Source organism: Empidonax traillii, unplaced genomic scaffold (assembly GCF_003031625.1).
Source record: "Empidonax traillii isolate 1590-97213 ecotype Southwest subspecies unplaced genomic scaffold, ASM303162v1 scaffold1500:size242321, whole genome shotgun sequence".
Lineage (NCBI taxonomy): Eukaryota > Metazoa > Chordata > Aves > Passeriformes > Tyrannidae > Empidonax > Empidonax traillii.
The window spans coordinates 207,977-222,222 of NW_020956693.1; the positions used below are offsets into that span (position 1 = coordinate 207,977).

At 49.4% G+C, this 14,246-nt stretch overlaps 1 protein-coding gene across 1 annotated transcript in view; it reads left to right on the plus strand.

Moving 5' to 3' along the window:
* The window catches only part of LOC114070285 (MAM domain-containing glycosylphosphatidylinositol anchor protein 2-like), a gene marked incomplete at its 3' end in the record, with an annotated part of 164,138 nt that overhangs the window by 145,989 nt on the left and 3,903 nt on the right, over positions 1-14,246 (plus strand). The window contains exon 7 of the mRNA XM_027907620.1: positions 7,524-7,853. Within this exon, the coding sequence (XP_027763421.1) occupies positions 7,524-7,853 (330 nt within the window). The remainder of the gene's footprint in view (positions 1-7,523; positions 7,854-14,246) is intronic.

The window sequence follows — 14,246 nt, forward strand, 5'->3', positions numbered from 1 at the left end:
GAGCCGGGGGGGGTCGGGCTCTGCTCCCAGGGAACAGGGACAGGAGGAGAGGGAACGGCCTCCAGCTGGGCCAGGGGAGGCTCAGGTGGGACAGCAGCAGGAATTTCTGCCTGGAAAGGGTGGTCAGGCCCTGGCAGGGGCTGCCCAGGGAGGTTTGGAGTGCCCAGCCCTGGAGGTGTCCAAGGCAGGGCTGGCACTCAGTGCTCTGGGCTGGGGACAAGGTGGGGATGTGGCACAGGGGGGGATTCAATAATCCCAGATTGCTTTTCCAACCTCAGGGATTCTGGGATTTCACTGAGAGCAAGAAAAGAAGTTATTCTTCCTCTTGGCTAAAAGTTCTCCATCACTAAAGCCTGATACATTTTTTTGGCAGGGTTGTGGTGTCGTGCTTTGGTGTTGTGTCAGAGCTTGGCTGATTAAGACATGGTGAGGTCTGGGCAGTTTTTAGGATATTCTCATTTTGGCACAAAAAATATTGAGTTTTCCCAAGTCACATCTTGGAGGGAGAGGAAACGAAGGGGAGGAAGACAAGTGCACAGTGGTTGGTTCTGGTGTTGCCAAGATCCTTTGCTGACCTCAAAATGTGTTTTAAGGCACTTGTGTTGTGTCAGGTAACTGTGACTGGGATTGGAAGGGCTCTGCCCAAATCATTTGGGAATGTTTCACAGGATCCTGGTGTGTTTTTGAGGCATTTGTGGGAGAAAAATGAAGCGTTAAAGGGAAATGCATCCCATGTTGGGACAAATCCAGGCTCTGACAAAATCCTACAGCCCAGTAAAGCTCTTGAGCCACCCCAGAAACAGGAATGGGGATAATCCAGTGTGGAAACCTTGGAAAATGGGGGGTTTTGCTCTGGGACTGAGGAGAATGGCACGTCCTGTGTGCTGAGTTTCATCATTTGCACTGTGTGGGCAAGGAGTGGAGATTTACAATATATCACTTTTGAGCAGGAAAACTCAGCGGGGCTATTTATTTTCTGGCAGCTTTGGCACGAGAATTAAACTTTCTCAAGGAATTGGCCCCGGAAAAGTCCCAGCTGCAAAGTTCAGAGGATTTAGAATCTGTTTGGCAAGTGGGGTCGTGTCAGCTCCTCTCAGGTGTTTAATTTATGTCCTAATTCTTGTCTGGCTTCTGATGGGGCTCAGGAAGTTCCCTCTCCTCCTGTCCCCGTTCCCTGGGAGCAGAGCCCGACCCCCACCCCCATCTCCCCCCTCCTGTCAGGGATTGCAGAGCCAGAAAGTCCCCCCTGAGCCTCCTTTACTCTCCTTGTGTCTCATCTTCTCTCTTGTGTGGAGAACACTTCCCAGTTCAGGATTAAAAACTTCCCAGGGCTCAAATATTCATGAAACAAGAAGTGCCCCAAAAAGTTCTCCTGGAGGTCCCTCAGCCCTGCCCAACCTGTTGTGAGCTCACACCAGGCCCTGCTCCCAGCAGGACTTTGGTAGGAACCTCCTGAGGTCCCTTCCCACCTGGATAATGTCTTTGGATCGTGGAATATTCTGTATACATGGAATGATGGAATGGTTTGGGTGGGAAGGAACTTCGAGGACCATCTCGTTCCAACCCCCTGACGCTGGTTCCTCTGGGATATTCACTTCTAAAAGCAGCTAAAAAAGGGGGAGCCACGCTGTGTTTCACACACTTGGATGGATCAGATCTCCTGAGCACCTTGTAAACCGAAATCTTGGCCACCACAAAGAGATCCCCACCCCTTCCCTCCCAGGAGCAGCTTACTGAGCAGAGCACGTGTAAAAACAGGCCCCTGCCACGCGGCACCGCCGGATAACAAACCCCCTGCTTTGAAAAATTAGCAGCATTTTCCAAAATTAGAGCCAAAACCTGAAGCCTCTCCACGGTATTTTGCATTTAAATTGAAGATGGGGACGCATCTGCTCTTGTCAGTGCCAAATAATTACTCGATATTAAAAAAAGTTTGGAGGCGCCTTAGGAGGAGAGGCTTGACATCTTAATTGTTCTGAGAGCTGCTGGAAGTTCAGGGCTTTAAAAAAAAACACAACCAAAGACAAAAACTTGAAGCTAAACCCGTGTTGACAGAAGCAAAGTGAACTGTTGGGGGAAATGCTGAGGATCTGTGTCCTTTTTTTAGCAGGGTTTTTGCTTCCAGTCTGTCTTGGGATAGAAAGGGAACATGCAGGGGCAGCAGAGTTTTCTCACAGTTATCTCGCAGAGCCCTTTCCTCGTGGGAAAGGTTTTTGTCAGGGGCTGGAACAGGCTCCTCAGGGAAGTGAGGGAGTCACCAGCCCTGGGAGTGCTCACAAAAACGTGTGGCGCTTGAGGAGGTGGTTCAGTGGTGATGCTTTGATGGTTGGACTTGGTGATCTTAAAGAGCTTTTCCCACCTCAGTTCTTCTGTGACTCTCTGATTCTAAGCACCCTGTTGAAGAAATTCGAGAGTGGCCAGTGTTGGTGCCTCCTCCCACAAAGCTCTGCGAGTGTTTTATGTAGTTCTCTAATTTTCTAATGATTTTTTTAAATGATTTTCAATTTTCTTCTCACCCAGACTCTGTTCTCTTGAGCAGTGTTGAATCCAGGGGCGGTTCCCCTGGAGAAGAGAAGGCTCCAGGGAGACCTGAGAGCCCCTGGCAGGGCCTAAAGGGGCTCCAGGAGAGCTGGAGAGGGACTGGGGACAAGGCATGGAGGGACAGGACACAGGGAATGGCTTCCACTGCCAGAGGGCAGGGATGGATGGGATATTGGGAAGGAATTGCTGTGTGAACGGGAGTGGTTTTGGGTTTTGCTACTCTGTTTTTTTTTTTTTTTTCTCTTCTCTTGTACAATTAAGCCAGAAGACTCCAATTTCCCATCTCTTCTTTTCCTTCCAAACGTTCTCTTGGTCTGCAAAAGCAAATTAGAGGTTTTTTTGGCAAGAGCGAATGAAGAGTTTCCGCTGTTCTTTCCACACAAAACAACGCCAGAACGGATTTTAATGCCACACAACAAAGTTTAGGGACCACACTGGGATAAATCACCAGTGCCAAAGATATTTTGGGCTCTTGCTAAATTGTCTCGCTCAGCTTTGCTGGTTGATGGCACAGCCTGGGGTGATATCCTGGAGATCAGCGAAGACAACTCGGCTTCGCTGCCAAAATAAACAGAGGCTTTGTGTCTCTTTGGAGCTTGTGGTGGGAATTTTTTATTTTGGTTTCATTGATTTGATGGGGGTTGAGATGTTACTGAGGGAGGAAGGAGCAGAGAGGGGTTTCCAGGAGTCCTTCTGCAGAGGGAGTGGGTTTTGTTCGGTTCAGAGATTCCTTAGGCTGGGCTTTCAGGAGTTAAACCAGGCAGGATGGACTGAACTGCTGTTCCCAAGGTGTTAGTGGAGCAGATTCCTTGATTTCATCCACCAGCACAAGAATCATGGGACGTTTGGGTTGGAAAGGACCTTAAAGACCGTTTAATTCCAACCTTCCACTATCCCAGGTTGCTCCAACCTGGCCTTGGACACTCCCAGGGATGGGTTTTCCACAACCTCTCTCCTCCTCTGGGGAGGGGTCTCTGATCCCACAACTCAAAACACAGATTTATTTCCTCTTAACAGAGAAGATGAGCCCAACTTTGCAGTTGCTTTGCAATTAATTACAGCTATCATTGTGCTACAGCAAAATTCAGGCACAGAAACGCTGCTGCAAAAGCAGTGACATGATTTAAAACATGTCTTCTATTTTGCTTTTTGAGGTTGGAAATGGATTATTTTCACAGGAACATAGATAACTCAGAATTCCTGCAGCACAACATCACTTTATGTACTACTATACACTTTTTGGTGTGTCTTCACAGTGAACCAAGCAATGGAATTTTTCCTTCTCTCTCAGAGCTGAGATAATCATGATTTAATACAGATCATGTATTGGTTGTGGAACCCCCCCCAAACCAGGACCAGGCATTACAGGAGAACTTGGAGTGGATCAGAGAGGGGTGGGAAGATAAAGCTGAACCTGCTGAATGCAAACAGAGCTCGGCTGAGATGCTGAAATGCATTTTTGTCGCTTTGAAAAATGTAATTAATGAGGGAGGGCAGCGACTCTTTGTGAGGGGGGTCGAGGATGAGAAGTGTTTGTTTCATCTCTGGTTGTTTGATCACATCACAGCTCTTTGGGGCCTCTTTGGAGGAAGGCTGGCACTCTGCTGAGCCTCAGAGGGCAGTTCCAGAACATATTTGCTGCTCTTTTGGAGCCCCATGTGCTGCTGATGGTCTGAAATCTCTGCTGGGAAGCAGCTCTGGCTTTGGCAGCTCTGCAGCACCATCACCCACGCCTGGCTGGTCAATCCCAGGATGGTTTGGGTTGGAAGGGACCTTAAAACCCATCTAATCCACCCCGTGCCATGGGCAGGGACACCTCCCACCAGCCCAGGTTACTCCAAGCCCCGTCCAGCCTGGCCTGGGACACTGCCAGGGATGGGTTCTCTGGGCAGCTCTGTCTCACCACCCCCACAGGGAAGAGTTTATTCCTAATTTCCAATCTAAATCTCCCCTATTTTAGTTTCAAACCCTCCCTCTTTGTCCTTTCCCTCTCTGCCCATGTAAAAAATCCCTCAGCCTCTGGTCTGACCCCATGGAAACCTTTCAGTGAGGCCTCCAATGGAACTGGGAATAAAGGGAAAAGCCAGATTTGGGATCCATGGCCTGGTTCAATTCACCTGACAATAGAGAGGGTGGTGCCTGGTGGTCCAAGAACCTTCAGATGAGGATCATCCAAGCCACTGTTTCATGGGGATTGATGGGTGCAGACCTGGGATATAAAAAATCCCTTTTCCATCAGCTGGAGGCTCAGCTCAGGTGTTCCCAAGAGGTGGGAGCCAGAGCTTGGAGCCCTTCCTGGCCAATGAAAAAGGGGTTTAAAGCCCCAGTTTTGAGGTTCTGCACCTTCATCTTCCCTTGCAGGTGTTATTTTAACAACAAAGCACAGAGCAAAGTTAACACGACCCTCCTATCAGACTTTGTTCGGTTCCAGGCATGAGGAACTGCTGAAAAATCACAAATAAAAATAGTTTATTGAGGTTATTAGCAGCTAATTCGGGCTGTTTGAAACGTTCTGTTTGTCGTGCCCATCCAGTTCTTTTTTAATTCTTTTCTCCTGCCTGAAAATGATTTACATAATATATTGACTGGGTTCTGTGTGTGTAAGAGCTGCTTGTTCTGGGATTTTCAAACAAACAAACAAACAAAAAGCTCAGCTCCTGTCTCAGAGTTTCTTTTTGTGGCACTTTCCAACTGGTTCAGCCTCTGGAATCAAAGAATTGTTTGCCTGGAAGGGACTGTTGTTTTCCCAAGGGAAGGAGAGAGAGACAAGTTCATTTTGCAGCAAAAGCCTAATCTTGATTAAAGTCATTGAAACAAAGGAAAGAATAAAAGAAATTAATAAAATCAGCCCCTCAGATTCTTGACTGTGTGGTTAAAATTAATTAGCAGCATCCTGATGCCTTCTGTGCTGTACCTGATATGTATAAATATATAAATAGCTACGTAAAAAATACAAAAATATAACAAATTTTCCATCCTCTATTAAAAAAATGTTTCCTTCCTGAATGGAAGAAATTTCTCCCACCCTGTGTTCGGATGCAGCTCAATTTTAGGCTTGTTTTCCCACATGGGGAAAGACCAACTAATTATTAAATAAATGTTAATTCTTTTCTGAGTTGGGAAAGGGCAAGTTCAACATGGCCTTTGCAGGCTCCAAAGGGTTGGTTTGTCCAGGGAGCCACTGAAGTGACAAAATTGGGGCTGAATGAGTATTTTCACCACTTTTGGAGGTGTGAGGAACAAATGCCCTGTGATTTCTTGGTGTGTTTGGTGGCTCAGCCACCCTTTGCCATCACTCTGAGTACCCAGCAAGGGGAAAGGACTTGTTATCCAAAATATGGGATCTGCAGCCCCTTCCAGGGCCTAAAGGGGCTCCAGGAGAGCTGGAGAGGGACTGGGGACAAGGGATGGAGGGACAGGACACAGGGAATGGCTTCAAGGTGGAAAAGGGGAGATTTAGGTGGGATATTGGGAAGGAATTGCTGGCTGGGAGGGTGGGCAGGCCCTGGCACAGGTTGCCCAGAGGGAGCTGTGGCTACCCCTGGATCCCTGGAAGTGTCCCAGGCCAGGCTGGAGCACCCTGGGCTGGTGGAAGGTGTCCCTGCCCATGGCAGGGGGTGGAATGGGATGAGCTTTAATGTCCTTTCCAACCCAACCCATTCTGGAATTCCGTGAAATGGATCCTTTACTCAAACACTCCACAGGTTAATTCTTTTCCAGGCTGGGAAAGGGCTCCTTCAGCCTGGCCTTGGCAGGCTCCACAGGGCTGGTTTGTTCCAGGAGCCACTGAAGGGACAGAGTTGAATGCCAGCAGCCACTCCCCAGGGTGGGACAGCTGTCCCCAGGCTGGGGATGGCTGGAGCCCTGCAGGGCTGCCCCAGGGCAGGAGCAGCAGGTACAAACCAGGCCAGGCTGCAGCCTCAGGCTTGTTTTTCCCTCCTTTCCTTCCACCAGCTGGCACAAGGCTGTGTTTGCTTCCAGATGGATTGGAGGTGACACCGCTGGTCGTGTCGGTGATGTTGGGATGATATCTCTATTCTCTCCTCTCTTCGTGCTCTGGTTGGACAGGGGGGGGAGGAAGGGCTTGTAAACACCTCCAGAGATGGATCACAAACACGGAAGGCTCATGAATTATTTTGGTTACTCCTCACTTGTCAGCAGCTCAGCCTAATTTAGGTGCTGTGTTTCCTGTTTTTCATTTTGGAAGTGACAAAGAGCTCGGGCTCTGTGTACTCTGGGATGGGATTGGACTCAGGCTTTGGATCCTGCAAAAAATTAACCATGTGTTAAATGGTGCCTTGGCAGCTTCAGAGACTTCCCAAACATCACAGAACCCCAGGATGGTTTGGGTTGGGAGGACCTTAAAGCCCATCCAGTGCCACCCCTGCCATGGGCAGGGACACCTTCCACCAGCCCAGGGTGCTCCAACCTGGCCTGGGACACTTCCCAGGGATCCAGGGGCAGCCACAGCTTCTCTGCCCAACCTGTGCCAGGGCCTGCCCACCCTCCCAGCCAGCAATTCCTTCCCAATATCCCATCCATCCCTGCCCTCTGGCAGTGGGAAGCCATTCCCTGTATCTTATCCCTGCTGTCCCCAGTCCTCCCCACCTCCCTTGGTTTGCAGTCAGGTGCGATGGGTCAGCAGCCTCAGAAATAGGAAAACACCCAGGAGAAAAAAAATCATGGAGCTGCTTCAGCACCCATGGAATGAAACACGTGGAATGAAGGCACGTGCAGATAAGGACACTGGGAAATGGAGTGAATTTTGAAGGGAATAAATTTTCTTTCTGGCTCAGAAACCCCCAGGGCCTCTCCACCCTCACAGTGAAAAAAATCATTCCTTATGTGGACTTTGATTGACCCCCTTTTCGTTTGAAACCCTTCCCGATGGCTCCACACCCTTTTAAAACCCCAGGTGGGCATCAAGCAAAGCCGGGTTTGTTCCTTGTTTTACAGCGAGCTGCTTCTGTTCTGCCTTTCAGCCTTAAAAAAAGGACGCTTTTGGATCACCCCCGACCCCTACCACAAGGACGACAACATCCAGATCGGGCGGGAGGTGAAGATCTCGTGCCAGGTGGAGGCCATCCCGCCCGAGGAGCTCACCTTCAGCTGGTTCAAGAACGGGCGGCCCCTGAGGAGCTCGGAGAGGATGGTCATCACCCAGACCGACCCCGACGTGTCCCCCGGCACCACCAACCTGGACATCATCGACCTCAAGTTCACCGACTTCGGCACCTACACGTGCGTGGCGGCGCTCAAGGGGGGCGGCATCTCGGACATCAGCATCGACGTCAACATCTCCAGCAGCACGGGTGAGCGAGCAGGGGCCTCACAGGGGGGCCTGGAGGGCGCTGCTGGCGGGATGGAGCCTCGGGATGGCTTTCCTATCCCTCCTGGAAATAAGCACTTCCTACCACGAGGGTTCCCAGGCACACCAGGCTGGACGGGGCTTGGAGCAACCTGGAGGAGAGAAGGGTCCAGGGAGACCTGAGAGCCCCTTGCAGGGCCTAAAGGGGCTCCAGGAGAGCTGGAGAGGGACTGGGGACAAGGCATGGAGGGACAGGACACAGGGAATGGCTTCCCACTGGAAAAGGGGAGATTTAGATGGGATATTGGGAAGGAATTGCTGGCTGGGAGGGTGGGCAGGCCCTGGCACAGGTTGGGCAGAGAAGCTGTGGCTGCCCCTGGATCCCTGGAAGTGTCCAAGGCCAGGTTGGAGCACCCTGGGCTGGTGGAAGGTGTCCCTGCCCGTGGCAGGGGGTGGAATCAGATGACCTTTGAGGTCCTTTCCTTCCCAAACCATCCTGGGATTTCTATGGTCTTAGTATCAGTTAAAATACTGGGAAGATTATTATAGGGGAAGAACCAAGTTGGGAACGCCATGAATTGCCCACCTGGCACACAGTAACCACTGCACTATCTCTGCTTTCCTGGGAATCATTTGGAAAATCGATGGGATCCGTTGGAAACATCCATTCTGTTGGCCATTTCATAACTGGCCATTGCTGTGAGCCCATCCCTATTCCTGCAGTCAGCAGTGAATTCTGTCAGCTCTGAAATTCCCTGTCCTGCAGGAAAACACCCAGGAAAGTGGGGGGGAAGAAACCCTGGAGTTTGGGCTCAGCCTCTTTTAGCCTGTTCAGCTCTGCTGGGGCTGCGACTTCATCACCCGCAGAAGGGGAAGCTGAAACACTTGCAGTGCTTTGAAGGTCATTACTGATTCATCAGCGCTCATTACTGCTGGTAATTAGCAGCATAAGGCCCAGGCACAAACACATTTCCCAAATGCCAGGCCTTGCAGGGGTTTATTCATCTCCCTCCCTGTTCCTGTCTGCTGTTTTTGGGGAAGGGATTTCTCCTTTCCTGTCAGGTCTGAGGCTCCTCCTGGAGTCTCCAAGCCAGGCAGGAGGGGCTGGTGGCACCTTTAGGTCTCCCCAGAAGGTTGGAAAGGGATGTGTGGCAGTGCCTGTTGACACACTTGGCGTTGCTACTCGTCTGGCAGGAGTTGGTTTGTTTTTTTTTTTTTTTTCATTGATATTTTGTACTTTCAGCAGGAAAGGCAGAGAGAGATTTATGTCCTGAGTATCTTATATAAATGGACCTGAAGTAATCCCCTCCCAGCTCCCCCCCCCCCCCATATCTCGACAAAGTAGGTCACTGAATAGTGAAAATGAAGACTCAAATGTGGAATATTTGCCCTGTAAAAGCCTCGTCATCCATAAAGCCAACCCTGGGCAAACGTTGCTGAGAGCCAGGATGGCTCTGTGGGACCAGGTCAGGGGGAACCCGAAGGTACAAGCTGTTAAAAAAAGCAGCAAGATGATAAAAAAAGCAACAAAAAAACCCCACCCCCTCAATAAGGGGGTTCATGGTATGCAAAAAAATAGAAGAGAATGGATCAGGAAAATATGTCAGTCTATCTAAGGGAGTTTTTTTTCTCTGCTTTAAATCTTACATTTGAAGCAGGAAGAATAAAGTTTTAGGGTCTGTGTGCTCTGCTCTGTTCAGGACAGGTTCTCACACTGCCTTTAGCCCTGAGAAGCAGCATCAGCCCAGTGGGAGAGGGAACATCTGTCCCTCCTGGCTTTTCTCCTTCCCCCTTTCCCCTGCAGACACTTCAGTGCAGGGGAGGGAGTTGTGAGTTTAGGGGGTGTTTTTACTTTATTTTTTTGGCTGCACCGCTCTGAGCTGCCACGGGAAGGGCTGGCTGGAGGAGGTGGAGATCCTGCTTTTCCTGAGGGACCCCTTCCTGCCACCTCCCTCCTGCCCTGGGTGGGCACAGCTGGGTGTCCCACAAATTGCTGCTGTCTGGGTAAAGCTGAGGATGTGCCGAGCACGTTCCACCCGGGGACAGGCCCATCCCAGACATGGATTTTGGGAATGAAACACAGGGCAGGCTCCAGGTCTCCTGTTCCTAGAGTGATTTGGATTAGAAGACCCTAATGACCATTTCATTGTCCTGGGCAGGGACACCTTCCATGAGCCCAGCTTGCTCCAACCTCTCCTTGAGCTCTTCCAGGGGTATATTTGTCTTTCCATAAGTGCTGCTCGAGCCAGGCAGAGGAATCCATGAGGAACTAGTACATCTGAGGCTGTGCATGCTCCCTGCAGTGTGACTGGGCTTTCCCTGTTCATCTCATCAGCTCTCTATTAACTAATGAATTAATTAAACATGCGGGCTGACGTGGGGGGACCTTCGGCCTTGATCTGTTTGTCCTCTGGTCATCTTGTTCCTGCTTTGATGCTACATAAAAGAGACCTTCATTTGAGCTCTGAATGTTTATTGAAATCACAGTCACTGCCTCGTTGCATAATGAAAAAGTGCTTTTTGTGAGATAATTAGTGCTCCAATTAAGATATTTGTAAACCTTAAGCACCGTCCAGAGTGATCGTTCAGCAACGACGCAGACCTCCGGTTATTGAGGCAAATTGATTATTTTTGGGAGCCATTATCCTTGGAGTTTATCTTTGAAAGGAGGAGGTGAACAGCAGGGACAGATAAAGGCCGGATTTGGTTAAAAAGCTTTTTCTTTCATAGTTCTATTTTCGTACTTAATGTGCCGAGATTTTTCCCTGTTGATTCTGTCCGGGGGACATGACAGGCAGGGGAGGGGGGCCAGGAGGGGCCATCTCCTGCTCTGCAGACCCTTCCCATGGAAATCTGCATCTTTTCTGGGATGTGTTCACCCACGGTGGGTTGGTTCCAGCAGGATTTCTGGGAGCAGACACCCCCCGGGGCAGCCACAGCGTCTTTATCCTTCTCCAGAGGGCTGTGGAGTTGGCTCCTCGTCTCCTGGTGCATGTGGAGCGTGGAGCTCCTCAGCACTGCTCCTGCCACAGCCCTGGGAGATAATTTGGCTAATTTGCCAGTGGCTGTGGATGTTCTGGGTTTAAAATGTTCCTCTTCAGTCAGACTGCAGAGCAAGGTGGTGTTTCGGGGTATCAGAGGTGTTGTATACATATATATTTGCACAATGTTTCTATTAGATATATATTTATATAGACAGATATAGATAAATAGATATGGATACAGATATATTAAAAGAGTTCTAAAGCCCTGGTTCTGGAATTATTTTGCTGCCTAAGCAGATCTCTTGTCCAGGCCCCCACCATCACTTAAGGGAATGACCTCAGGTCGCACCAGGGGAGGTTTAGGTTTGATATGAGGGAAAATTCCTTCATGAAAAGGGTTATAAAGCATTGGCACAGGTGTCCCAGGGCTGTGGTGGAGTCACCATGCCTGGAAGTGTTGAAAGAACGTGTGGATGTGGCACTGGAGGATGTGGTTTAGTGGGGCTGGGCTGGACTTGACGATTTTGGAGGTCTTTTCCAACCTCAGTTATTCAGAGGTTCTGTGAAATCTGTGGTTGAGGTTGTGCCTTCATCTGCAATTAGAAGTGGTTTGTGCCCCAGAGAACGTGGCCTGTGGTGTTTCCTCTTCTCCCCTGTGTGTGGGGAGGGAGGGAACCAGAGTGATGAGGAGACAAAGGAACCGTGAAATCAAGCCACGATTCCCTCCCAGGTCGCCCCATTTACCTTCCACCTGAGTACCTTGATGGACCCTCTCTCCTGGTGATGAAAGGCCACAGAAAGGTTAAAATGAATCCTCTTGACTTCAGCTGCTTTTCCAATCCTTTGGCTGGCTCAGCCCATCTCCCCCTGGGCTCTTCTCTCACCCCTGGGCCCCTTTCAGCACCTGCTCCCTGGTGTGTCCCAACACTTCTCCTGAAAGGACCCCTCACCGAGGCTGTGCTGAGCAGTTTCAGCCTCTGTTTGCAGAGATATCTGCAGAATTATCACTCCTGAACAGTTATCACTGGCTGCCCTTCACAGGCTGAAGGATCTGCTTGAATACCTTTTGTACCCGAGCTCGGCTCCCCTCGCCCAGCTCAGCCTTTGTCTCAGCCCCTCCACCCCACCAGGCTGGGAATCATGGACAGGGAGCAAAACCAGGATGATGACCAGCACAGACTCAGAGCTCCAGGTTCATAAATCTCAGAGGAGTGGGACACACAGAGAACTTCAGCTCTGTCTCCCGGAGCAGCGTGGACTCCTCGATATTCCCGAGCCAGGCTGGGTTTAAATTCCTGGAACAATGGGACTCCCAACACTTCTCCAGGGGGATTATCTGGGAGTAATCTCCGTCTGGGATTATCAGCTGAGATGCAGCTCAACCCCTCCTGTGCTCTGCTTTAGCCTGTAATTAGTGCTGGTTACCATCAGGCCACGTTAAACAGCCTGACCACGCTATCCCAAAACTCCTTCCTTCTCACTGCTGAGAATTCCAGGCCTTTTCCCAAGGCTTTCCCGAATGCACACAGGGATATACTGAAGTGATATAATCCCCACTGCAGGGTTCAGGATCCTGTGCCTCCCCCAAACCTACCATGGGGCCACCTTGGACTAGATGATGACTTGAGGATGGTGACAGTCCCAGCTGTGATGAGGGAGGAGTTGTGGGATAGTGTGATCAGGCTACCATCAGTAATAATAACAACAACAACAATAATAACAAATTATTAATTATAATTATTATAATCGCCATGAAAATTTATTAAATTTATACTATTATAGGATAGATACAGAAATCATTATGGGAATCATATAAAATTATAATTATATACATATTTATTATATAAATATATTTACCTAATAATATATTATATAATAATATTTATTATTATAATCAAAAAGAATGATGATAAGTGCAAGTACCCCAGGAGATATGGCTTGGTGGGCTTGGTGGCACTCACCCAAAGGTTGCACTTGATCATCTTGGAGGGTTTTGTCTTTTTTTCCAACCTTGGCAATCCTGGGAGATGGGATGGGAGGCCTGGGGGGCAGTTTAACAGAAACAAAGAGGACAAGAGCTCAGGGCCCCCTTTGCCACCCGCCCTGCCCATTTCAAAGGGCAGCAGGATGTGTTCTTAGAGCAGGTGCTGCTTTAGTGTTGAAAAACAAGCTTTTGTTTTTCAGGGGATCACCCCCTACTTAGGGAAAAACTGCTGAGAGTTTAGCTTTTTATTTATTTATTTATTTTTATATTTTTTTTACTTATTTTGGGGAAAACTGCAGAGAGTTAATTTTTTAATGTTTTTATTTTTGTTTAATTTTATTTTCTCTTTATCCTTATATTTTTATTTTTGGTGCTGGTAAGGGACGAAAACCACGAAACTGTGATTTTCTCCTCGATTCTTTCGAGCTTTATTGCTCATGAAAACAAGTCCCACACGATCAGGCTGTCAGTGCCTGTCAGAGTCTCACAGTTCCCACACCCTGTGATAATTTTTGACCCTGTTACTAATTTCAGCTGAATTCGACAGCAGAAGAGACGTCTCGGGGATAATTAAATACCTGGGAGTCTGTGGAAATAAATAGATGGGTTTGGGAGGGGAAAGCCCATTAAAACCCCTCCCTGAGCAGAGGTTTAGTGCTTGTCCCTCTTCCTAATTAGACAGGAGACAATCAGCAGCCAAATTAAGGGGGAGGTGCAGCCACGACCACCGGGGTGGGAGAGGGAAATAAACACAATAAATACTCCTGGGACCTCCCTGTGCTGGGCATTTCCAGTCAGTTATGATGCAGGAAAGCTCTGGATTTATGGCCTTACCCTTGGAATTCTTTGGTTTAATAGGTGGCCTCGTCCCTCCCCTCTCCTCCTCTGTTTCCAGTGAGGACATTAATAAATCCAGGACATGGATCTTCTCTTTTCTCCACCCCAAAGAGGTCCTGTGCCAGTCACTCTCCTTCCTCTCAGGCACCCCCAGAAGCTCCATGGGAAGCAGGGTGGATCCTCTCCTGCTTTCTTCCCGATGGGATTCATATTTTCCTCGGAGTTGACGAGTGGAAGTGTCCAAGGCCAGGCTGGGCACAGGTTGGAGCACCCTGGGCTGGTGGAAGGTGTCCCTGCCCATGGCAGGGGGTGGGATGGGATGAGATTTAAGGTCCTTTCCAACCCAAACCAGTCTGGGATTCTACAAATCCCTGAAATTCCCCTGCTCTTGGTCCCAGATGTTATTCCCTGTGGGGTCACAGCTGGTGCCTTCCTGCATCCCACAGCCCAGGTGCTCGAGCAGCAGATCCTCCTGAGCCCCCAGGAACAGCTGGGCAGCTCTGCCCCCCTTCCTCTCCACACCCACCTCAAGGACACACTAAATTTGTTTGGCTGCTCCTCTCATGATGATCTTATGAACTCCTGAAGGAGT